This window comes from Physeter macrocephalus, chromosome 4, assembly GCF_002837175.3.
Source record: "Physeter macrocephalus isolate SW-GA chromosome 4, ASM283717v5, whole genome shotgun sequence".
In the NCBI taxonomy this organism is placed as follows: Eukaryota; Metazoa; Chordata; class Mammalia; order Artiodactyla; family Physeteridae; genus Physeter; species Physeter macrocephalus.
In genome coordinates, this window is record NC_041217.1 from 55,708,463 (window position 1) to 55,735,920 (window position 27,458).

At 35.4% G+C, this 27,458-nt stretch overlaps 1 protein-coding gene across 15 annotated transcripts in view; it reads left to right on the forward strand.

Annotated features, from left to right (window-relative positions):
* Positions 1-27,458, forward strand: part of CEP170 (centrosomal protein 170) — a 146,552-nt gene that overhangs the window by 85,283 nt on the left and 33,811 nt on the right. For 9 of the 15 annotated variants that reach the window (XM_055084213.1, XM_055084218.1, XM_055084217.1 and 6 more), the window contains 6 exons: positions 4,746-5,222; positions 8,812-8,975; positions 9,162-9,455; positions 22,866-23,015; positions 24,731-24,811; positions 25,808-25,934. In XM_055084213.1, the coding sequence (XP_054940188.1) occupies positions 4,746-5,222; positions 8,812-8,975; positions 9,162-9,455; positions 22,866-23,015; positions 24,731-24,811; positions 25,808-25,934 (1,293 nt within the window). The remainder of the gene's footprint in view (positions 1-4,745; positions 5,223-8,811; positions 8,976-9,161; positions 9,456-22,865; positions 23,016-24,730; positions 24,812-25,807; positions 25,935-27,458) is intronic. The other 6 variants (XM_024133690.3, XM_055084220.1, XM_024133689.3 and 3 more) reach the window with 3 other exon arrangements.

Genomic DNA, 27,458 nt, shown 5'->3' on the forward strand with positions numbered 1-27,458 from the left:
TTTAGTTGTAAGGTTAGGTTGTTTATTTGAGATGTTTCTTGTTTCGTGAGGTAGGATTGTATTGCTATAAACTTCCCGCTTAGAACTGCCTTTGCTGCATCCCATAGGTTTTGGGTCATCATGTTTTCATTATCATTTGTTTCTAGGTATTTTGTGATTTCCTCTTTGATTTGTTCAGTGATCTCTTGGTTGTTTAATAGTGCATTGTTTAGCCTCCATGTGTGAGTAGTTTTACAGTTTTTTTCCTGTAATTAATATCTAGTCTCATAGCATTGTGGTCGGATAAGATACTTGATATTATTTCAATTTTCTTAAATTTACCAAGGCTTGATTTGTGACTCAAGATATGATCTATCATGGGGAATGTTCCATGAGCACCTGAGAAGAAAGTGTATTCTGTTGCTTTTGGATAGAATGCCCTCTAAATATCAATTAAATCCATCTTGTTTAATGTATTATTTAAAGCTTGTGTTTTCTTATTTATTTTCATTTTGGTTGATCTGTCCATTGATGAAAGTGGGGTGTTAAAGTCCCCTGCTATGATTGTGTTACTGTCGATTTCCCCTTTTATGGCTGTTAGCAATTGCCTGTATATTGAGGTGCTCCTATGTTGGGTGCATAAATATTTATAATTGTTATATCTTCTTCTTGGATTGATCCCTTGATCATTATGTAGTGTATTCTTTGTCTCTTGTAATAGTCTTTATTTTAAAGTCTATTTTGTCTGAAATGAGAATTGCTACACTAGCTTTCTTTTGATTTCCATTTGCATGGAATAGCTTTTTCCATCCCCTCTCTTTCAGTCTGTACATTTCCCTAGGTCTGAAATGGGTCTCTGTAGACAGCATATATATGGGTCTTGTTTTTGTATCCATTCATCCAGTTTATGTCTTTTGGTTGGAGCATTTAATCCACTTATATTAAGGTAATGGTTGATATGTATGTTCCTATTACCATTTTGTTAATTGTTTTTGCTTTGTTATTGTAGGTCTTTTCCTTCTTTTGTGTTTACTACCTAGAGAAATTCCTTTAACATTTGTTGTAAAGCTGGTTTGGTGGTGCTGAATTCTCTTAGCTTTTGCTTGTCTGTAAAGGTTTTAATTTCTCCATTGAATCTGAATGAAATCCTTGCTAGGCAGAGTAATCTTGGTTGTAGGTTTTTCCGTTTCATCACTTTAAGTATGTCCTGCTACTCCCTTCTGGCTTGCAGAGTTTCTGCTGAAACATCAGCTGTTAACCTTATGGGGATTCCCTTGTATGTTATTTGTTGTTTTTCCCTTGCTGCTTTCAATATTTTTTTAATGTATTTAATCTTTGATAGTTTGATTAATATGTGTCTTGGCATGTTTCTCCTTGGATTTCTCCTGTATGGGAGTCTCTGTACTTCCTGGGCTTGATTGACTATTTCCATTCCCATATTAGGGACGTTTCCAACTATAATCTCTTCAAATGTTTTCTCAGTTACTTTCTTTTTCTCTTCTTCTTCTGGGACCCCTATAATTCGAATGTTGGTGTGTTTAATGTTGTCCCGGAGGTCTCATCATGTTTAGTATCATTACTCTGAACTCTTTCAGGTAGACTGCCTATTTCCTCTTCATTTGTTTGGTCTGGTGGGATTTAATTCTTTTCGTTCTTTTTTCTTTATTTGCTCTGCGGTAGTTATGTCCACCATTTTGTCTTCCAGGTCACTTATGCATTCTTCTGCCTCAGTTATTCTGCTATTGATTCCTTCTAGAGAATTTTTAATTTCATTTATTGTGTTGTTCATCATTGTTTGGTTGCTCTTTAGTTCTTCTAGGTCCTTATTAAACGTTTCTTGTATTTTCTCCTTTCTGTTTCCAAGATTTTGGATCATGTTTAGTATCATTACTCTGAACTCTTTCAGGTAGACTGCCTATTTCCTCTTCATTTGTTTGGTCTGGTGGGATTTTACCTTGCTCCTTCATCTGCTGCATATTTCTCTGTCTTCTCATTTTGCTTAACTTACTGTGTTTGGTGTCACCTTTTCTCAGGCTGCAGGTTCGTAGTTCCCATTGTTTTTGGTGTCTTCCCCCAGTGGGTATGGTTGGTTCAGTTGGTTGTATAGGCTTCCTGGTGCAGGGGAATGGTGCCTGTGTTCTGGTGGATGAGACTGGATCTTGTCTTTCTGGTGGGCAGGACTGCATCCAGTGGTGTGTTTTGGGGTGCCTGTGACCTTATGATTTTAGGCAGCCTCTCTGCTAGTGGATGGGGTTGTGTTCCTGTCTTGCTAGTTGTTTGGCATAGGGTGTTCAGCACTGGAGTTTGCTAGTCATTGAATGGAGCTGAGTCTTAGCATTGAGATGGAAATCTCTGGGAGAGCTCTCACCGATTTGATATTATGTGGGGCCAGGAAGTCTCTGGTGGTCCGATGTCCCTAACTTGGCTCTCCCACCTCAGTGGCTCAGGTCTGACACCCGGCTGGAGCACCAAGACCCTGTCAGCCACACGGCCAACCAAGAAGGATAGAACGGAAGCTGAGAAGTCAGCAGAAGGCAGGTCTACCAGGTTTGATTCTGAATAGAATACAGCTGAAAAGTGAATATTAGGAGGTTAATTGTAAAGTAGATTCTCCTAAAGGTGATGAAAATTGCAAGAAATCACTTGCCAAAGTTGAGCAAGTCTCAGAGCTGGTAGGATAGGTTTGTAAACCAGTTGTACTGTATGAAATTGATCAAGTACAGTACATGATACATAGTAAATAAATCAATGTTGAAAAAATAAAAACATTAATGAGTTTATTAATATATGTAAAGTAGTTAATGCATATTACTCTCATGGAAATTTTAAGTGACAGGCCTTCAGAGTAAACACTCAAGTGGATACTTTAAGGAAAAGATAAATAAACTCTGTAATAAAGAAATTTTTAAAACGTGACTTAGGGGCTTCCCTGGTGGCGCAGTGGTTGAGAGTCCACCTGCCGATGCAGGGGACACGGGTTCGGAAGGATCCGGAAGGATCCCACATGCCGCGGAGCAGCTGGGCCTGTGAGCCATGGCCGCTGAGCCTGTGCCTCCAGAGCCTGTGCTCTGCAACGGGAGATGCCACAACAGTGAGAGGCCCGCATACTGCAAAAAAAAAAAAACAAAAAAAAAAAACATGACTTAGGTTATTAAGAATCCTGTATATGCTCTTCCTCCAGGAAGTGTGTTGAATTATTGTTTTGATAGTGTAGCATGTTTTTGATACACTTTTTTCATTTTCAGTAGTGAGAAAAAGTAGATTTTGAAAAGGATAATTTTTATGTTGAAAATTGTTTTTGTTATATATTCTATTTACTGTCTGTGTAATTTGCTTTCACTTTTTTTTTTTTTTGGAAGTGTAACTTGATGTCTTCTAATACCCTATGCCACACATTTGACTACTGAGATGTTGCTGTCCCATTCTTCTATAACCTAAAAGCAAACAGCTTTATGACTGTTTCATATTCACCATCTTGCTAAGAAACTGATTATAGCACCTGAAGAATCCCATCCGTGTTTAATATTTGAAAATATGTGTCAAGACCAAATACTTCACTTAATTAGAAAATGAGTAGAAACAACCTCATCCCCCCCGTATTGCCTTTCCTTCCTAATAAATTATCTGCAAATGGTGTTTCCATCAATCTGTTTTGAAAAGGAATGCTTTTTTGAGCTTTATGGAAATATTTTTCATTTGAATTCACTCTTTACCATCTTGATAATAGTTCTTTTGTTTCCTGAAAAACAGGGCAGTTTAATCTTTAAATTCTTTTTGCATTTGCAGTATCTGATAACAGATTTAAAGCATTTTAGTTATCATTTTCATTTATGTGCCTTCACATTTTATATATAAATGCATTTGTTTTTATACCTTCACATTTGTCCCTGAGGCAACAGAGGAATAGTGTTCCAGAGTTGCTTACTTATGCCAGCTCTTGTTGATCTGAGATTTATAATTCAGCTTTCCTCCAAAGATTTTGACACTTGGATGTATTCTGCTATATAGAAATGTACCTGAATTTCCTTTTGGAATTCATTGGCTGGCAACTGAATTGTCTATTTTTAACTTACTTGTTTTCATATTGCTGCTTGGATTGCAATGCCACAAGCAAGCCACATGTTTCATCTTTACTCATTCTTTTATTCTTTATAAAATGTATCTATTTTCTTATAAGGATCACACATTGGTAATATTATTTTTGTCCTTCTACAAGTAATGTCTCTGAATGTGATGGTGAAGAATGGTAAGTGGAATCATTATGTCCAGAACATTGCTTACATATTGATGTCATGTTTCTTTCTTCATTTGAGCACCTGTTCTCCTTTGGAAATTTACTTGTTTTCATAGATATTTCAGATATTTCATCCTCCTTACTTGATAAGGAAGTTTATATTTTTTTCTATCTCTCTCTATATGTACATTGAACATGCATATCCATCTCCATTTGATTTCAGTTCTTTTGTACTTTGATGATTTCTGGATCCGAGTTGGAAAAAATATGGACCTAGCCATGCAAGGTCCATCTCTTAACTGCTTTGCTATCCTTTGCCACTGCTGCTGCTTATCTTGCATCTCCTATTGGTAACTGAATGCTACGTTTATAATCAGAATTATTTCTCTTCTGTGACATTTGTCATTCTTTTTCATCCAGACTATGATCTGCCTTCTGATTTCCATGGAATAATACAAGTGGCCATTACTATACTCCTTCAAGTGCTAGAAGCTTCCAAATATTTTGAATTTTCTCTTATTTTTCTTATTAGGGTGCAGCATAGATGCCAAGCAAGTTGAGGAACAATCTGCAGCTGCAAATGAAGAAGTACTTTTTCCTTTCTGTAGGGAACCAAGTTATTTTGAAATCCCTACAAAAGAATTTCAGCAACCATCACAAATAACAGAGAGTACTATTCATGAAATCCCAACAAAAGACACACCAAGTTCTCATACAACAGGTGCAGGGCATGCTTCATTTACCATTGAATTTGATGACAGTACCCCAGGGAAAGTAACTATTAGAGATCATGTGACAAAATTTACTTCTGATCAGCGCCACAAATCAAAGAAGTCTTCTCCTGGAACTCAAGACCTGCCAGGGATTCAAACTGGAATGATGGCACCAGAAAACAAAGTAGCTGACTGGCTAGCACAGAACAACCCTCCTCAGATGGTATGGGAAAGATCAGAAGAGGATTCCAAAAGTATTAAAAGTGATGTTCCAGTTTACTTAAAAAGGTTGAAAGGTAAAGTGAATTGATCATTTTAGAACTTGCTATTTTATGGTAAAGTTCAGTCTTCACAGTTACCAACCTACTATTAGATAAATAATTATATGGTATAAAGCTTCTGCATTTTTGAAGGTTTATATTTAATTTTAAAGCTCAAAATCCAGCCAAACTGCCCACATCCAACTTACTCATTCAAAACAATCTGCCTTCATTTTCTTGCCGAAACCAGATTGGTTTTGTAAATTTGTATGTATGCTATTAAATATGTTTCTTTTTCTTATGGAAATAAAAGATTCATTCATTTCACCAGTGGAATTCCCTAGAAGGCAGTTCTCATCATTTTCTTGACTTCAGGAAAAGATATATTCAATTCTGTTCTTCTCTATTATGTGCTTCCTGTAAAATAGCAGTATGTAGATTTTGAAAGTTTTAAGCTATTGGATATGGGCTGACAGTTCTACTTTGGTAATATAGTCACATTGTTGGTAGAGTGTTTCAAACTCTTCTCAGGTTACCGTGTCATGAAACAAAAATTGAATTAAGAATTTTTTCACTAGTAAGACTTTTATAAAAATTGTAGTTGAATGTTTATTTGTGAAATAATTATTATATATGTTTTATTAGTATAATACTTGACCAAAGTTAGTAAAACCTTTCTTTATACCTGTACATCGAAGTATCAACTGATCATTTTTTTCCATTGATTTTGCTAATTAAATTAATTTAGAATTTTCTAAATACAGTTTTATGTTACTCTATCTTAATTTTATTCAACAAGCTGTCTATAAGGGGAAAGATTGCATGTTAAGCTGACCATTCTGTTACTATACAAAAAGTTAAAGAGCTTTAAAAGAACACTCGTTGAGGTCAGAGATTATATATTACTTACCTTATATCTCTTTCCTGGGGCTTGAGTATGTGATAGGTACTCAGTAATTTGAATAAACAATGAATGACTTCACTATCATTGACAAGACTGACCCTGGTTTAACCTGTACTTTATGGCTTGGGATTCTGTTCAGCTAATGAAGAAATACCTATTTCTGATTTACTTCTAAGGCATTTCAGGATAGTGAGATGGTGTGATTACCTAATTCTTTGTCAGGGCCTATTTCTATATTTAATTATAATCATAAGCAATTACCTGGCATATGAACTTTTAACATGTGATTGTTATCTTTACTCCTACTAGATAATAACAAATATATAATTGAGACCTAGACCTGTATTGATATATATAGGTTAAAACTCACAAATAAAAGCTACCCATTTATAAATTGATCATTTTTATGAATTGGATAAAATAATACTGATATCCTCGTATAATGTAAAAAGTAGTGTGAACTTTGAAAATTTAGAAATGACATCGTCTTTTTTAGGCCACCCTTAATAAATGTACAAAAATGAGCTAAAATATCCTTTTAAAAGCCACCATTGAAAAGTGCCTTTATAGGACTTCCCTGGAGTTCCAGTGGTTAAGACTCCGTGCTTCCACTGCAGGGGGCATGGGTTCCATCCCTGGTGGGGGGACTAAGATCCCGCATGCCACTCGGTGTGGCCAAAAAAAAAAAGAAAACAAATGAAAAACAAAAAACTTCTATTATAACTGTACTTTAATAATAGACTTTCAGCAGTTGCTTAGTCAAAAACTTGAAAGTAGGCAAAACAAAACAACTTTGCTCCTGCAAGAGTGAAGTGCACACGCTTTGGGACAGTTAAAGAAAATAATATTCACAAAGCCCATACACTTTTACCCTTTAGGAGAGTTGCAGCTTTTTTTGGCCACAACTCCTGACTAGGTGTAGCTAATCTACCCTTAAAAATACTGAAAGAACTTCAACATATTAATGCCTGATTAATAATAGACAAAACAGAAAGAATCTTGTTAAGAACACTTCCAAGTGATTTTTTTTTGTTGTTAAGTAAGAACAGAAATTGCAGTTCTGATCAGATGTGTTATCTAGTATAGCACTGAGAAATGCAAAAAGAATAATAATTTTTGAAAAAAGAAAATGGCTAATCTATAGAGAATTTTTAACCAATAACTTAAAGAAAAGATACTGAAAGGACCTGACACCAAATAAGTGCCAAATTTTTGTATGGTGTTACAAGAACTAAATTCTGTAAAGATGGCATTTTCATATTGTATATGTGTGTGATATGGGTTATCTGGTCTTACTACACATGAAATATGGGAGTTTAGTTATTTACAGCTCTCACAAACTGGATTCCTTTTCAGTGCATCCAGTGCAACATAAAATAGGTTGTACAATGTCCTGTTTTTAATGAGTTTTGTATTTGAACTAGTAGTTTTGTTTGGTTCTGCATTCCATCTTATCCCTGATTCCTAGCTTAATTACCAAGGCATGAATTCCATTAATTAAATTAAACACCATTTTTTTCCTTTCAGATTGCATTTTCAGTAGTTGCTAGTTTGAAGAAAGATTTTCAGATTTAGTCCTGGAAGTATTGGAATACACGTGGTTGACTAGAGTAATTTATAGCTTTCTTCTAAAGAGCTATCATTTAAGCCCTCATTTGTGATTCAGCCCTCATTTGTGATTCAATCTAAAACATGCATAGAATAACTCTTGACTTTCCATTAAATTCATGCTATTATAATATAATAATTGTCATTTGATTATTTCTTCTAGTGTACGTATTATTTAGATAATAAGAATTCTAGATCAGTGAAAAATCAAGTAATTTTCATAAAGTTTCACATTTAGTCCCTAATAGAACTATGAAGGGTAACAAAAAAACCTGTGGTAGGAAGCCAATGTTTTCAAAATTCAACTACAGTATTCTAACTTGACTCTATATGCTTAACAGAGAAGACATATTTTTATCTAGTTATATTTAGCACCATGCCATTTGTCTGGTAGATTTATGTAGGATTTCATAGACTGTGCTTTTCCATGCTAGGCCTTTTAACATGCTTTATTTAACTCGCTGAAGCTACCAGAGTTTAAATGAGCATACATGCAAAATTGCAAAAATTCTCATAGCTAGAAAGAGGTTTGTAAAGAATTATACAATAATTGGTGGAAACTACAAATTTGTATTTTTATATTAAAAAGACAAGGTATGCTATACTTTTGGAAGTTTTGAATGTCACTGAAAGTTAAGTTTCATCACATTTTTTATGGCATTTGCATTTTTTCCTATGTAATGATAAGCACTCCAGTGGGATCACACTTTTTTCTGTCTTTTTCTCTCTAATGCTAAAAATAAATTTTTGATTGCTTAAATAAGGTATAGGTTTAAAGGCAGGATTAACGTTTAATGTTATAAATACAGACTGTCACAGATGATATAGCATTGCTTATCTGTTAAGGCATTGATGAACCATTATAAAGTTAAAATTTGGAGAAAGGAAAGTAATCCTATTCAGTTGTTTATAAAGGACTCATTGTTGGTTGATAAAATTTGAATGTAAGCATTGCAATTGAGGGAAGTTTGCAGAGCCTGTTACTGAAAAGAACATATGACTTTTGATTGAAAAAGGGAAGGGGGCAAAACAAGCAGCACTTTTGTATGTGCTTCTAATTTTCTACATGGGATTTTTTCCTTCTCTATTATGCGGTTTCTTTTTTGTGTCCAGGAAATAAACATGATGATGGTACACAAAGCGACTCAGAAAATGCTGGGGCTCACAGGCGCTGTAGCAAACGTGCAACTCTTGAGGAACACTTAAGACGCCACCATTCAGAACAGAAAAAGCTACAGAAGACCCAGGCTACTGAAAAGCATCAAGACCAAGCTGTTGTAAGTCAAACTGCTTTTATGATTGCATTCTTTGATGAAGACAATCCCAGAAAAAGAAGGTCATATTCTTTTACTCACAGTACGGGAATCTTGTGTCAGGAAACTACTTATTCAGCACCACATACAAAACTTGAAAAAACAAAATCTCCAACAGCAGATGCCAAAGTGGTTTCTTTGTCTTTACAGACTAGCTCTGCGCACCACAGAGGGGGGCATGGTGTTCCACATGGGAAATTGTTAAAACAGAAATCAGAGGAGCCATCGGTGTCAATTCCCTTCCTACAAACTGCATTATTAAGAAGTTCAGGGAGTCTGGGGCACAGACCAAGCCAGGAGATGGATAAAATGTTAAAAAATCAAGCTACTTCTGCTGCTTCTGAAAAGGATAATGATGATGACCAAAGTGACAAGGGTACTTATACCATTGAGTTAGAGAATCCCAACAGTGAGGAAGTGGAAGCAAGAAAAATGATTGACAAGGTAAATAATTGAAATTTGGGTATGATATTAGTTTTCTCGTGGTGTATTACTATCGGAAATTACTAGGGTATAAAATGTTTTCATGTAGTCAGTATCTTGAAACTTTAGGATTTTGTTAGGGAACTGCAAGACTAACAATAAGGCCAAAATGCTTTCTGATTTTATTCTGCTTATATTCTGAATTTGCCCGAGTTTCATATGTAAAGTCCTGTACATATAAGCTGATTGGACCTTTTAAAGTTGTATAAATTTAAGATTGACTTTTCAAATGCTATACTTTGGCCATTCTCACTTTGCATTTATTTAAAAACTAAAAATCAAAACCAGATTGCTATGACTCTGTTAATATAAACATGAACATTAACTGATAACAAACAAAGGTTTCTTGCCTACTAATTTCATTTTGGAAGCAGATGAAAATACATATGTTTTAATCAATTTTGTTCTTTTTCCTTAGTTTCTTCTCTTAATTTCTATTCAGTGCTGTCTGTGGTGATAGAAAAGTGTATAAAAACAAAATCAGTGTGTTTATGATACTCTGAGTTGAACCAAGTGTATACCTAGTCATGATGATTATTTACATTTCAGATTTGTTTTTTGATGTTATTGGTTAATGTGTATAATGATGGTTGTATGGTTTAAAAAGTAGTTTTGCTCCCAGTAATGGAAGGTTGACTTTAGAATCAGCTGTATATTTTATCCCCTGGAAGATAGAAACATAAATTTGGCTAAACATTAATCTCTTGTTCAAGTTCTTGTTACTCAGCACGTGAGCAGCATTAGCATCGTTAGGGAGCTTGTTAGAAATACAAAATCTCAGGCCCAACTTAAACATACTGAAACAGAATCTGCTTAAAAGCAGGGTTCATATGCACATTAACATTTGAGATGCACTAGTTCAGATGATGAGTTTACAGAGTGGTCTTTTAGAGAGCAGACGAGGTAAATAACCCTTTGGGACACAGTAAAATTATTAGGACTTATGTTTACTTTTTTATATATATAAATTTATTTATTTTATTTATCTTTGGCTGCATTGAGTCTTCGTTTCTGCACGCAGGCTTTCTCTAGTTGAGGCGAGCGGGGGCTACTCTTGGTTGCAGTGCGTGGACTTCTCGTTGCGGTGGCTTCTCTAGTTGCAGAGCACGGGCTGTAGGCGCACAGGCTTCAGTAGTTGTTGCACACGGGCTCAGTAGTTATGGCTCACGGGCTCTAGAGCACAGGCTCAGTAGTTGTGGCGCATGGGGCTTAGTTGCTCTGCGGCATGTGGGATCTTCCCGGGCCAGGGCTCGAACCCATGTCCCCTGCATTGGCAAGCAGATTCTTAACCACTCAGCCACCAGGGAAGCCCTGGATTTATGTTTACTTTTTTTTTTAAATGTATTTATTTTTGGCTGCGTTGGGTCTCCGTTGCTGCCCACGGGCTTTCTCTAGTTGTGGTGAGCAGGGGCTACTCTTTGTTGTGCGCGGGCTTCTCATTGAGGTGGCTTCTCTTGTTGCGGAGCACGGGCTCTAGAGCGCAGGCTCAGTAGTTGTGGCGCATGGGCTTAGTTGCTCCGTGGCATGTGGGAATCTTCCCATACCAGGGCTCGAACCCGTGTCCCCTGCATTGGCAGGTGGATTCTTAACCACTGCACCACCAGGGAAGCCCTATGTTTACTTTTAATTTCATAGTTTTTATTTCTGTTTAGGAGTGTGTTCTATAGTGTATGTATGTAATTTTTAATATCCATTGATTGAGAAACACATGCTCAAAATTTTTTACTGTTTGGGTATATAGACTTCCAAACTTTTGGAGACCCATTAATTTGGGAAATAGATTTTATGAAAGTTGTTAACAAGCGAAATATAGCAATTAAGAAACAGATAAAGTGATTTTTGTGATTATATTAAAGGAAATCTAAGAACACGGTGGTAGCAATAGAAGATGACCCTTGGCGATTTTGAATTATTTTCATCATTGGGAATCAATAATGACTTTTTTTCAGATTATTTTAAAGTTTATAATTTTTCCTCTGGTTATTGAGCACAAGTATAGTGCTATTTAAAATACTGTCAAATAGAAAATAAAAGGATAGGTTTTAAAAAGAATGCTAAGAAGTTTTAAAATTCAGATTAATATTAATTTTATCCTATTATAGCTTTGTTTGGTTTATGGATATTTCATTCATAGTTATGTTTTCTATATTAAAAGATCTTACAGTGAGGGGTTATATTGTAGTATTTAAGAACGTGAACACTTGCAGCCAGACAGATTTGAGATTAAGTGCAAACCCTACATGTACTAGATATAAGTACATTGAGTAAACTCGAATAAACTAACCTCTTTAAGCCTGTGTTTATTTTTTTAATAAACTGGAGGAGATTTCACTAGGTTATGAAAAGATTTCACCAGGTTATGAAAGAATTAAGACTTATATAAAAGTCTTATTACAATGCCTATCTTATAGTGAAAGGTCTATAAATGTTAGCTATGTTATTACCCTTACTAGGAGTTTCCACATATGAATCTCTACACTAGGTATTGATTAATCCTGAAAAGTTTCTCAGCATTGAAAGGGCCAAATCTGAAGCTCAAGTGGAAGGTACAGTGCAAGGGAATAGCCTGGCCAGAATAGCAGAAAGCCAGGAAAGAAGTCACTGTTGCAGATGAGACTCTTTAAAAGTAAACTGCTGGTTAGAGAGAGGGACCACAAAACCATTGGCAGGTGGATTCTTAACCACTGCACCACCAGGGAAGCCCTATGTTTACTTTTAATTTCATAGTTTTTATTTCTGTTTAGGAGTGTGTTCTATAGTGTATGTATGTAATTTTTAATATCCATTGATTGAGAAACACATGCTCAAAATTTTTTACTGTTTGGGTATATAGACTTCCAAACTTTTGGAGACCCATTAATTTGGGAAATAGATTTTATGAAAGTTGTTAACAAGCGAAATATAGCAATTAAGAAACAGATAAAGTGATTTTTGTGATTATATTAAAGGAAATCTAAGAACACGGTGGTAGCAATAGAAGATGACCCTTGGCGATTTTGAATTATTTTCATCATTGGGAATCAATAATGACTTTTTTTCAGATTATTTTAAAGTTTATAATTTTTCCTCTGGTTATTGAGCACAAGTATAGTGCTATTTAAAATACTGTCAAATAGAAAATAAAAGGATAGGTTTTAAAAAGAATGCTAAGAAGTTTTAAAATTCAGATTAATATTAATTTTATCCTATTATAGCTTTGTTTGGTTTATGGATATTTCATTCATAGTTATGTTTTCTATATTAAAAGATCTTACAGTGAGGGGTTATATTGTAGTATTTAAGAACGTGAACACTTGCAGCCAGACAGATTTGAGATTAAGTGCAAACCCTACATGTACTAGATATAAGTACATTGAGTAAACTCGAATAAACTAACCTCTTTAAGCCTGTGTTTATTTTTTTAATAAACTGGAGGAGATTTCACTAGGTTATGAAAAGATTTCACCAGGTTATGAAAGAATTAAGACTTATATAAAAGTCTTATTACAATGCCTATCTTATAGTGAAAGGTCTATAAATGTTAGCTATGTTATTACCCTTACTAGGAGTTTCCACATATGAATCTCTACACTAGGTATTGATTAATCCTGAAAAGTTTCTCAGCATTGAAAGGGCCAAATCTGAAGCTCAAGTGGAAGGTACAGTGCAAGGGAATAGCCTGGCCAGAATAGCAGAAAGCCAGGAAAGAAGTCACTGTTGCAGATGAGACTCTTTAAAAGTAAACTGCTGGTTAGAGAGAGGGACCACAAAACCTGGTGTATACCTGCTGTCTATAATTATCATAAGCATCTTTTTCTCATTTTCAAAAACAGTTTCAATGACAAATTATACAGTCACACTATGGATAAAGGAAACCAAGATTTTAAAGCAGGATTCATTTAAGGGAATAATGTCAGGATGTGACTAAGTAGATAATTCAGAGTCATTCTTGGTTTGTATAAACCAGAAAACAAAGCTAAGACCGTAAGTCTAGGAAAAAACAAGAATCACTACATTATCTTGTGAATACCAAAGAAAAAAAGCTGAGATTCTACTAGCTGTGGTTAAAGCTAGAGGTCAGATTCAGGCTATCTAAAGTCAGGCTCTGGGGAAACAAATGTCTGAAGAAAATGAGGTAACCTGTGGGCATGAAGCAAACAAAGACCAAAAATAGTCAGAATCAAGGCGTAAGAAGGACTTTGGGAGGATGGGAGTAGATTCAAGCGTCATATCAAATTGCTTGGGTAAGCTCTGTCATCCATTTTCTCCCTTTTGAAGTTAGGGTGTGTGGGATGGACGTTGGGACCATCAGCTGTTGTCCATCTGAATTTAATTGTTGTTTGGTCCTGAAAAAATGTGGTCTCTTTCCCTTTTTACTCCCTTATTTGAGAGCTGGTTTATTTCATTAATTTACACTTTTATCAACCTTTATTCAACATCAACCATGTGCCAGGCTTTGTGTTAGGAGAGAGAGATTGAAATTGAAAAGACAGAGTTCTTCCGCTCAGTAACTAAGTATGTGGAGGGATGGAAATACATAAGTAAAAACATATGAATTAAAAATGGTATGATGGGGCTTCCCTGGTGGCGCAGTGGTTGGGGGTCCGCCTGCCGATGCGGGGTACATGGGTTTGTGCCCCGGTCCGGGAGGATCCCGCATGCCGCAGAGCGGCTGGGCCCATGAGCCATGGCCGCTGGGCCTGCGCGTCCGGAGCCTGTGCTCCGCAACGGGAGAGGCCACAGCAGTGAGAGGCCCGCGTACCCCAAAAAAAAAAAAAAAAAGGTATGATGAATGCTTTGATAAACAAACTGTTCAAGGAAGGGTACCAGTAGCTTACATGAGGGGATCTCAGGTTAAATATCTTTTCCTCAGAGAAGTCTTTAGCTATCCAATCTACGGAAACCTCTCCTAGTCACTGTCATATCAGCTTGTTTCATTTTAATCATAAGCTTTGTAACCAGTTGATAGTTTCCTATTTATTTATTTGCCTCCCCATTCCCCTATAACACACACACGCATGCATCTGCACACAAGAATATAAACTTCATGACTGCAGGAACCTAGTGCCTGTTATATAAAATGTCCTCAATAAATATTGAATTTAATTGCCAACTGAGCTCATTTTGAAACATGTGGAATTAATCCTTTAACAGGTATGGTCAAGGAGGGTTTTCCAAAAATATGGAGCAACCTTTTCAAAAGCACAGGAGGGTAGAGGACTTGTTCAGAGGACCACAGTTACTTTTAGAGAGATGAGATTGGACTAGATCTTGAAGGCCCCTACATATCATACTAAGAACTTTAGATTCTTTAATGCTAAAGGCAGTGGTGAATCATTGAAAACTTTTAAATCTGGCAGTGATGTGCAAATCACTGTCGTAAGTGTGAAGAATGGATTGAAAATTGGAAAGGCTGGAAGCAGAGAAGGCAATTAAAAAGCTGCTGACATGTCCAGTAGTCAGTTGGATATAAAGGTCTGGATCTTAGGAAAGATATAAAGGTCTGGGCTAAAATAACAGTTTTGGAATTATAAGAGAGTAGATATGAATGCAAAATAATAGATGAGATCACTTGGAAAGAATGTATTGCGTGAGAAGAGGCAAAGTATGAAATTCTTAGCAACACCAGTATGGGTGGACAAAGGAATAAGAGTGAATAAAGGAGGATCAAACAGAGGACTAAGAGAAAACCAAAAGAAAATAGTATCTTGGAATCAAAAACTCACTCAAAAAGTGAGTAAGCAGCAGTGTTACATGATACACTGATATTAAATATGATAAGTACTAGAATGCCTTTTCAGTTTTTCCCCAAAATACATTGTATTTCTGGGTCTAGAGAAGAGAAGCAGAACATATATTTCCATCTTAACTCAGGAGAAGTTGCATACTGTTAAAATATGATTTCTTTAAAGAGATGATCAAGCTGAAATCCTATTATCTTTTTCAGTGCTGGTTGTATTGTTAGGTAGTTAAAAGGTGCTGAGTTATCCACACCCCAACCCCCAAATTATGGGATTACAGCATTTTGGTTTGTACTTTTGTGTTGTGTGTTTGTCAGTAGATAAACTTATTTTATGCTTTGTCCCCAAATTTACCTTTTATAATATTAACACAAATGTCTGTTATTTATAAAGAACTGTTAAGTTTTACATCTAAGCTTACAAGGAGATGCGCTATAATAAGAAAGTGCTGTTAACTGCCTGGATTAAAGGTAATTATCTTCCATTGCAATGATAATCTCCCCTAGACCTGCCTCCTTTGACTTCCCTGTGATACCTAGAGAACCCATCATAGTACCAGTTTCTTTCCCCACTCCTTCGTCCACAGTACTGCTGAGGGAAGAGGAGGATGTTGTCAGGGCTGCTTCATAGCCTTTCAAGCTAAATGAGAAAGATTTGTAGTGAAAACAGAAAGCTAAATATTAAATGAAAAGGAAAAAATTGGTCATTGTAGAGGGCTTGAGGTTCTTTTGAAAAAGTATTTCTCTTCATAAATTTCATACCATAGACCAGTTCTTCCAGATACTTCTCCTTTCCTGAGTTTTGACTCCCCAAATACCTCTTATTAGCATATTCTCTCCCCTCATGGGGCCTTGTATCTATCAGTGCTGATTCTATAGGCAGCAGGTGGTAGGGAAAAATCCAGAACCAGGAGAACTATAACAAGACTGGAAACATGGAATGAAGAACATCTACAGCAGTGCATCAGCCCAGAGGAAGTCCGTGCTGAGAACCTAGATCCAGGTTTAAACAGTTTGGAATGGAGATATTCCAAACTCAAGTTCACAGCAAGATTTTACATTAGGTCCAAGTCAGAGCCAGGGAACTATGATAAACCAGAGTCAGAATCTAGGTAGAGAGTGCCAGTTAGAACACAGATGAAGCAGGCATGTTCAAAGTCCACTCAAACACCCAATCAAGATGTATGGGAACTAAAGGATAAGAGATCAAATAAGAGCTTGAGTCATAACAGAGGACATTGATAACAGAGGCTGCCTTTGGATTTTGACTTAACATTTTTTTCTGCTTCCTGTCAATCCAGAAATAATCTGAGTTAATGGGCCAAAGCAAATAGTGGTTCTTAACAGGTAAATTATGACAGCTTGATTTTTCTTCCTCTTATACTAATCTTCTTTCTTGCCGTCTCTTCACTGAACAATTTTTTAAAAAATTTTCTATCAGGAGAATTTACTTTTGGTCACTCTGATTCATGCTCCTCTCCCCTTCTTAGCACCCCCATGTTCTCCTTAGGTATAGGAAACCCTATTCTGCTATATTAATTCCCAAAGCTTCATAAGGGAACCCTCACCTTTTTTTCAAAAGCTTAGCATTTAATAGGTTTGCCTCTGTTTTCCTTTCTCTATTATTTAATGAGATCTTATTTATTTTCCTGCTTTTAAGGGGCTTTCCACTTACAGTGCCCTAGTCTAATGAGCTCTTCCCTGTGTGGTTTTTTTGTTTTGTTTTGTTTTTGCATGCCTACCTCCTTCTCATAATTTACTTTCAGAGGCTTTCTTTAACCACCCTACCTAAAATAGCCCTAGCATTCCCCTCTTACTACCATGTTTGATTTTCTTTATAGAACTTACCTCTAGCTAGTTTATTTTCTTTCTGTCCTTTCTAGAATGATCTTATTTGCCTTGACCATTTCTGTATGTTTTGTGCCTTGAACAGTGGCTGGTATGTAGTAGACACTCAATATCTGTTGAATGAATGAATGAGAAAAAAATTTTTGACATGCTTTTTTCATTTTTATCAATATTTGTATGTGGTTAGCTATATATTAGCTAAATTATTTCATTGAATTTATAGATTGGTTAAATCCAGTCAGGCCTCCACAAACAGGTTTTCCTGTATTTTACGTGCTGAAACTAGTTTATATCTTGATTTCAAAGTAACTTGTTAAAATGTATAATTTAAAATCTTGTATGTTTTATAAGCTTCTCTTTGTACTAAGAAACATGATTTCTTGTACTAAGAAACATGGTTGTGTCAGAAGAAATGTATAAGTTTCAGGGGAATTGCCTTGATTAGTAGAAAACTAGAGATATCTTTGCATTTCTAGCGGTACCTACCTAATGACTTAAGAGAATCTGTTTGGCAAGGAAAGGAAGGGTAAGATGGTCATTGATGAGCAGTCAGATTTTAGGGATGAAAGAAAAGAATTCATGACAGTTAAATAAGCCATAAAGAGGAGAGAAATTGGACATTTTAACTATAGAAGCATTAGAGTAGACCTGAGTGTGGTTTGCGTATACAAAAGGAGGAGCTAATAGAAAAAGAATGGTAAACAGTGATGGAAAGGGAAGAGATTGTGGCTGTAAGACTCCTAAGGAATGGGAAGAATAAGGATGTAGGATAGATTTTGGGAGAGGATGAAAATTTACCCAGACAGAGGTGAAAAGGAAGAAGGTAAGGCCAGATAGTGCCCTTTTTAAAAAACTGAGTTAAAATTCACATGACATTTACCATGTTAGCCATTTAAAGTGTGCAGTCTGTTGATTTTTAGTACATTCACGGTGTTATGCAACCATCAGCACTGTCTAATTCCTGGACATTTTCATCACCCTAAAAAGAAATCCCATACCTATTAAGCAGGCACTTCAGATTCCTCCATCCCCCAGCTCCTGGCAACCACTAATCTACTTTCTGCATCAGTGGAATATTAGCTTATTCTGGCCATGTCATATAAATGAAATCTCCTAGTATGTGGCCTTTTATGACTTGCTACTTTTCACTTAGCATATCTTTTCAAGGTTCATCCATGCTATAGCATGAATCAACACTTCATTCCTTTTTATGACTGAATAATATACCATTGTGTGGATATACCACATTTTATTTATCCGTCCATCCATTAACAGACATTTGGGTTGTTTCTACCTTTTGGCTATTGTGAAAAATGCTCCATGAGCATGCATGTACATGTTTATTTATATACCATGATAAATTATAAAATATCTCTCCTACCCCCATTCTGAACTCCTTTTTTTCTAACAATTTTGTCTGAATTTTCAATTTACAAGTTGATTACAAATATGTTATAAAAATAACAGTGTTAAACATTCAGAACCATTTATTCCACTGAATTTGTGGGACTTTGCATTTTAAAAATGAAATTAGATTTTTATGGAAAATTACAAGCTAAAAAATATTCTCCTCTATTAAATCTTCCTGATTTTGTTCCCTGATGTTAGTGGCTAGCATTCTGCATAGTTCTTGAACTATTTATGTGTGAAGTGATTTCCATAAACCATGGGAACCTCTACTATTGATTTGAACTGGTAGAGACCCTGCTCTCCTTACCCAGGAGGTCGTTGCTCATTGAAGAAAGAGACGTTCTCATCATCTGAGGGTGAAACTTGAGTGCATTTTTACTTAAACACTTTGATATGATCAGTATACTAATGTAGTACCATTCTTCAGTTGTTATTTTAAAATAGGCTTACAAAAGCTTGATATTTAACCTATTATGTTTCTCATTTCTGTGGGAAGATGAATTCTGAATTTCAACTGATTTGGAAAATTTTTTAACTAATAAAGGACTATTGCTATTGAATTGCCATTTTACTCTACATTATCGTATTTCGTATCATATTATTTCGTATCGTATTATCGTATTTCTATGCCTAAGTCTTCTCCCTTCCCCCACCCCTTTTGTCTCCACTTTCTGTCACAAGAAGCAAGCCACCTATGTCTGAGGTTGCCAAATGTAATTTGACCTCTCTTTACAAGTATTCAGTAGGTGGAATATTTACCCCCATGAAAGTTAATCCTGTGTTCTTTGGTTTGATAATACCATTATTCCCCCTTCCCCAGCCTCCAATTTCAGAATTAGAAACGGTGGACATTTTTAGTATAGTCTGAACTTTTAAACAAAAATGACGTTAATGGTAATATGCTAGTGAAAAACCAAGGGCAAACTTTTCATAGGCTTGGTTTGTGTTGTATATACTAGCCCTTTATCATCTGAAGAATGTTTAGTTTCTTTAAATTTAAAACTAAAATCTAAAAATACTGTCTGGTTCTTATAGAAATATTGTTTTAACTGCAAAATACCCCTGCATGGTTCAGGTGACATTCTCTTTTTTTTTCTAAGCTCCTATTTTGGACTAAACTCCTCGAGAGCAAGGACTGAGTTATATCTATATTATATATATGTATTAAGTGTCCTAGGGTGGTGAGCCCAGTAGCCTACAAATAACAAGTACCATATCTCAGTAACAGGTTGTTAAAATTGTTTAAAGTAGTCAATGAGATATAGATGTGAAATTCCAAAGTGAGATGCCAGATATCACATACACATATTCAAAAGAAAAGATTGAGAACATGTTCCATAATTCTGTCTTCTTACCCTAAACCTAGAGGCTGTGGGGAGGGTCACAGGTCACTCCCCCATATAGAGCTGCATCCACCTGGATCATGGGAACTATAGGAGAGAGCACATGAAAGCCACCCCCAACCCCTAAGACAAATAAGTTATCTTTAAACTGCCAGTCCCAGAGAGCTCAGAGAATATAAGTTCAAAAAGAAATTTTCTGTTCCCATACCACTCCTCCTTCCTCCCCATGCCCTTCAGAAGAATTAAAAACTGACTGACAAACTTGGGGAGGAGGGTTCTACTTAGAGTGGAAGCATAAAAGTTGGACAGATATCTGATCTCTCTCCCTTCCTCGGTTTAGACTTCTAGCCTAAAAAAGTTCCTAGCTGAGTGAGGGACACCTGATTTTGTACTCTATCAGGTTTGGGGGTTTAATTGAGCCCTGGTCAGAGTGGGGAAGAGAAGAGATTCATGAGCCTGGGTTAGTATACTGTATTTGAAATACCCTTGAGCCATCTAGGAGGAGAAAGTACAGATAGGTGAGCAGCTGTCTACAGTTGGTGATTTAAGTGAAGCCTTGGATATGGGTGGAATCACCTAGGGACAAAATCTAGAATGAAAAGATGAGAAAATCTAGCAAACTTGGTCTCTGCTTTGAGGAGCTCTTAAGTTCTGTTTAAGCATTATATTGCATGTCAGATTATATGTACTTTTTTAGATATGGAAAGTATTATAGCTTCAAAGTACATAGACAGTATAGCTGTTTCTGTCTTTGTTTTCACACAAAACTTGTGGATTTTTTGTACCTAGTCACGAAAATGACAGTTTGGGTTTCAAGCTGAGCTAGTTATAGCTATTACTAATTTTTCAAAACACTATCAAAAATACGGGTATGAACTTTGAAGGCTTCTTTGCTCATACAGCAGTACTTCAGGCCCTATCACTTGCTTGGAAAATAAATTGCTACTTCTCTGACAGATATATATGCACAGCTATCTCTAGTGTTTTAAGAGGAATCTGTAGAAAGTCAATTTCAGTCCCCTTCCCTAAAAACATTAGTTCTCTATGTGTGGGTCTTTTGTTATTATTTCAAAATAGTGTCAGAAGCGATTTGGAGAGATTTAATATATTTGAAACTGCTGGTGCTTAGATATTTGAGGAAATCAAGTTTTGGAAGTCCATTATTAGAATTAAATATCATCAAATCAGAAATTAACTGAAGGTAATTTGTAAATTAACATGCCAGAGAGATACAACATGCAAGTAATCACATGTGGTTATTTTTGTCTTTTACTCCCAAACTTGAACTGTAATTTTTTTTTAGTAATTATGCAAATAAGGAAATAAACTTCAGTAAATGTGGAGTTCAGTGACTTGAGTTAGAAATAATTTTAAAATTTTATTTTAAGATAGTCAAATAACTTAGTAGTTCTCATTTCTTTATAAGTGGGGTTGAAGGCAGAGCACATGGAAAGGTATACTTCGCAGGTTTTATTGCTGTTCTTGTTAAACTTACTAATTCTGCTGTTTAGCAAAATGAAGCAGGTTTGTTTTTTTCCTTCTGTACACTGTGCTTCCATATATTATTAAAATTTATATTTGATTTAAAGTTAATAATACATAATTTGCTCTTAAAGCAAAGATAATTTAAAATATTGAGTGGTTCAACAGACTATTAAATCGTAATTCCTGAAAACTATACAGTTATATTTGAATTAAATATTAAGTAATGCCATCTAGTGGTAACATTTCCAAGTTTAGTGAATTTGAAAATTTGGTATCTGCTTTACTAAATGTGGACTTCAGAATTTATCAGCTAGGTATACTATATCATTAAAAAGGTTTCTGGAAAATAGTTTAACCTAAGGGTTTTTTTCCTTTTTGGTAGAAAATGAAGGCTCTTTGGTTATGTTCTAAAGATCCTTTCTACAAAGTGCTGATTGAAACACATTATTATTCTTTATTGTGATAATTAGAGCCACAACTATTACCTGTAAATAATAAGCATTGGGAACAAAGTAGGCTTAATAGTAAAACAGAATGTTAAAGTTTATTCAGTTATAACCTTTTCCCAGTCTATTCAGGGGCTATTATGTGCCAATAAATGAGTAAGACTCAGGTAACTGCCCTTAAAGGCACATGATCGATTGTTGGTCTCTGTGTTTAGAATATTTCAGAAGTGTTGACCATAGACAGCCTTCTTATTGAAAATGCTGATCTGTGTGAACAGACTCAGGAATCTGCATTTCAAACAAAGGCCTTTAAGTTTAAAAATTATGTTATATTCTATACAAAGTTTGAGAATTATGGTATACTCTATACAAAGATCATATGTTAAAATCTGTTACTTAGGACCTTAGAAAACTATATGTATAAATTTAACTCATATATGTAAATGTTAAGCATCTGTTAGGGAAGGAACAGATATGGCTGATAAAATCAGCCATACCTTTAAGCTTCCAACATGCTCCTCAAAAATAACAGCAAAGGGCTTCCCTGGTGGCGCATTGGTTGCGAGTCCGCCTGCCGATGCAGGGGACACGGGTTCGTGCCCTGGTCCGGGAAGATCCCACATGCCACGGAGTGGCTGGGCCCGTGAGCCATGGCCTCTGAGCCTGTGCGTCCGGAGCCTGTGCTCCGCAATGGGAGAGGCCACAACAGTGAGAGGCCCGCATACCACAAAAAAAAACAACAACAAAGAGACAAGCTGAAAACAACCTGAAGTGGTGTGGTACTCTTTCCTAACTCTTGGCATTATTGTAATGCTTAACATTATTAACATCTTTTAACAAAGCAAATGTAATATCCTGACTATCTCTTATTTATTATCAAATAGTACATTTTGCTAAATGTTTAAAAAGGACATTTACATTTACATAAGCTGTCACTGCCCTGTTTTCGTCTCCAGCTATTACTCCTATTGGATGTTACCCTATCATTAAACAAGTTTCCCTCATTATTGAAGTTACCTATGAAATTAACTTGAAATATTATTTGCCTCTGAAGTTACTGATAATACATATTAATCTGGTACTCAGACTTTTCATTTATAAAGTAATTTTCTCCTCCTAGGTATTTGGAGTAGATGACAATCAAGATTATAATAGGCCTGTTATCAAAGAAAAACATAAAGACCTGGTAAAAGATTGGGCTCTCAGTTCTGCTGCAGTAGTAATGGAAGAAAGAAAACCATTGAGTACACCTGGATTTCACAGCTCAGAGGTATACACATCTTTCTCGTATTTTTTACATGCACAAAATATAAATTTTTATCGTTTGTAGTACAGCTGACCCTTGAACAACACGGGTTTGAACTGCGCAGCTCCACTCACACACCGATTTTTTTTCACTAAGTACATACTATGGTAGTACATGATCCATGGTTGGTTGAATTCAAGGATTGGGGACCATGGACACAGAGGGCCAACTGCAAAGTTATACATGGATTTTTGACTACATAGAGGGTTGGAGCCCTTTTTCCCCCCACCCCCCCCACCTTTGTTCAAGGGTCAACTGTATATTATTATAAACAATTGATATATCCTCTTGTAAAATACTTTAAATTAATATGCTTTTGTCAGTGAGTGAAAATGTTAAATTTCAGTAAGCAGTTAATGAGCTATATGCTCACTAATCTAATTGACATTATGAGATAAGACAAAAAAATATACACTGCATATACTTTCTAGGAGGAATTTCTATTTGGAATGGGAAGATCTGTCATGCCAGGAAACATGTCTATGGTAGTGCCTGATAGATATAACTTATAAACCTAAATAAATGCCCTCGTAGTGCAGCCCAGGATGTAACTAGAATAATGTGAAATTAATTAAGGGTGGCTTGGTTAAGATAGTTTTGGAGTCAGTATAGTATAGTAGAGCTTCTAGGACCTAAGTGCAAATCCCAGAACTGCCACATTTAACAGAATACCTTTGAGTCAGTCATTTCCCCTCTCTCATCTTCAGTTTTCTCATTTATACAAATGGCATTTTTGATAAAACCTATTTACAGGGAAGGATATGAAGCCTAGAAAGTACCCAGCATCATAATTGTCTGAGATTTATGCAGTCAACAAATGTTTATTCCCTTATCAGAAATATTAGAATTTCATTCTACACTGATATGTCGGAAAGAAGTGTTTAAAAAAAGTATATGACTGAGAATTATTAATTATAATTTATTCAACTAACAAGATCTAATATTCAGTGGACGCTTTCTGCATACCATTTTACAAATAATGAAACTGAAGTATGTAGAAATTAATTTGGTCAGTGTCTTAAAACCTAGTACCTTGTGGAGCCAGAGTTTGAACATTAAGGAGACTTGATTTCTTAACTCATTCTCTTATTCATATATTGCCTTTCAGGAAATGAGTTAATTTAAAATATACAAGTAGTAAATAAATGTTGAATATAAAAATCTTAAGATATAAGTAAAACAAAATATAAATGAGGTATTGTATTTGTGTGAAATGTAAGTATTCTTTATAGACAACTAAATACACATACATATTTGCTTATTAATGTAAAAATTTTTCCTTTATGGCCTGCTATTTCCTGAAAACTGTCAAAACAATTACTGTATTTTAGTATTCTTTTTTTCCTCCTTCATCTTAGAGAATTTTTATTTCGATTTCTGTTTTACGAGATGCGTAATTATTGAAAGCGAGTGATACTTACTTGAAGCAATGTTTTGGTATTCTGATTAATCTAGAAAGGGTGCTGGTGATTGTGAACTTGTAGGACTTCCTCTCCTCCTCTCCCCTCAGCCCATGCCAAGTAAATTTATATATAGCCTGAGTATGTACCTGCCTTTGAAGGAGTCACCTAAACAAGCCATTAGAACAGTCTGCACAGAATGAGTCTACATAAATGTGTCTTTGAAACCCACCCTGTTGTGGGTATTCCAAGCATGATTTGTACTGGTACTTCCTTCAGGCTCAGAACTGTGAGCAGCTCCCACGAAACCTTGGAGGAAATTCAAAGATTCATCAGGCTTTGGTACCCTTAGGCTTCACTGTATGTATGTCACTATGTGTACAACTTACTATTTTAATCTATTATTCTTGAAATCATATAGTATATAGTCTGTATGAAATATTTATCAGTTCTAGCCTGTCATTTGACACTTTTAATAAAATATTGTTTTGAATAATTCAGAATAAAATTTGGTCAGAGCTTTCCATTCCTTAGTTGTCATTACAGGTTCAATACTAAGCATTGGCTTAAACTTTCAGTGAGGAAACATTTTTTCTGTACTCCTAGATCTTCCATATTAAATGCCTAGATTTGACCTAGTCTTAAGAATTACCAATATACATCCATAAGTCTGTGGAAGCATATCATGAATTAAATTCTGTTTCACAGTTGACTAAGTACTTGCCTTAAGGACAGATGTAGACAGGGGCAGGTCTAGGTTCAGACTGGTTATACAAAAATCCTTAAAGGTTGAGTCATTTCTAGCTTCTTCTGGAAGTACTAAAGTGTTGTAGAAAGAAGCCTAAAGCTTTGGGTTTGTTTTTGAAATCCCTGAAGACATGACCTGGGAGATTTAATTCTCCTTGAGACTCTGGAACCAATCTGATTCATGGAAACATTTAGAGGGCTGGAGAACAACTTAGAAATAGGTCTTTAAACTCTCTGTTCTGTAGAATGGAGTAGAACTAACTTCACTGTGGTAGCCACAAAGCTATCGTAGTACGCCTGAGTTTATTTAGTAGCAGTAAATTTTAAGCTCTAAGAGTTTATTTTCGTACCATTGTTAGTACTTAATAAGTACAGAAAATTATACTACATTCAATTCATAGTAATAATGTTGTAGTCAAAAGAGTTGCCTAGAAAATCTTCAATTTATATATGAGGAAATTTAGTACATGATAATATATCAATGTGAGGTTTAAATATTGCTTTGTATGATAGGTTAAATGGAATTTAATGACTAAATGGAATTCTCTGAACATGAGAATCAGATTTGACCAGACTAGGTCATTGCATTCTCTTATTTCTCTCCTTTAGGAAGGCACATCTTCATCTGGAAACAAGCGTTGGGTTTCACAATGGGCTAGTTTGGCTGCCAATCATACAAGGCATGATCAAGAAGAAAGGATAATGGAGTTGTCTGTACCTGTTTCTTTAGAGAATGGTATTTTCATTCCTTCTTTCTTTTTTTTTTTGTGAATCATGCATCAATTTTTAAAATACTATAAGCTAAATCTATATAGTGAGACGTAAATTAAACCTAAATAAACATATTCACATAGTCTCATGCTCATACTGTATGTAGATTTTATTTTCAATAAAAATGCAGATATCATTAAAATATAACCCTAACTGAAGATAAAGAGATAATTTGTAGATGAAGCATATACATATATACATACTCACACAAATTTATATATGACTTTATATATATACAACATATATATAAATGAAAATTTAAAAATAAGACTAGGGCTTCCCTGGTGGCGCAGTGGTTGCGAGTCCGCCTGCCAATGCGGGGGATGCGGGTTCGTGCCCCGGTCCGGGAGGATCCCGCGTGTCGCGGAGCGGCTGGGCCCGTGAGCCGTGGCCACTGGGCCTGCGCGTCCAGAGCCTGTGCTCCGCGACGGGAGGGGCCGCAGCGGTGGGAGGCCCGCGTACCACAAAAAAAAAAAAAAAATAAGACTAACACAGATCCAAACTATCCCATTCATTAACACAACAAATATTTAAATGCCACTTTATGCCGTACATTCAATGAAAAAGAATTTACTTAATATGTATTTAATTTACTTAATACATCATTTGCAAACCTATGTAATATAATTTTTATTACCTTTTTATTTCTGTGAACTGAAATATAAAGTTTCTTTAAAAAGACAGAATTATATGCCTCTTATGATTTTGTTATTAGATTCAGTTAATTACGTTCTTAATTTAAAATAAAACTCTCAAGGAGAATTTGTATGTGGCTTTTTACCTGTATTCGTAGTTGTATTATTGGAAATGGAAATAGAAATTTGTTTTGTCTTTGACTTGTGGCACCCAGAAATCTGTTTAGGAATTTTGTAAGCATTAGTCAGCAAGTATTTGAGCAAGGTACACATCAGTGTACTAGAAAAGCTATATAATTTATCATAGAAGTTAGAAGTAATTTTTAATATTACCAAAAATCTTTGGAAAGACGGAGTAATTTGTAGCTTGGTTCACATAAACTGATACTGTTTGGGAAACAAAGAAAACAGAGAGGCTAGGCAACTTTACAAAAGAATCATTATAAAATTATTATTAGCTGTGGAAAGCAAAATTTTATACTTGTTATAAAAATTAATAGTACGTGGCCTTCATTATTTCATTCCTGTTTCTTGTTCTAAAGGAACTTACTTAGATAAGCTGATAAATCTACTTATAATCTAAAATGTTCTCGTCAAATATTCATTGAGTGTGTGTTAGGAGCCAGGACAGTGTTAGAAATCCTAGAAAAATACAAAAAGATAAAATAGCTATTACAGTTTAGTGCTCCAAGTAGCACTAAGGAGATAAGACATAACCAAATAACATGATTAATTGCTAAATTAAAGTTACATCAGTAAGTTATTAGGTATTTTCCTACATTATAACCATAGTATTGCTATGAAATTTAAATGCTAAAATTTTAGAATTATAAAGGGAAGAAAAGACCCACAAG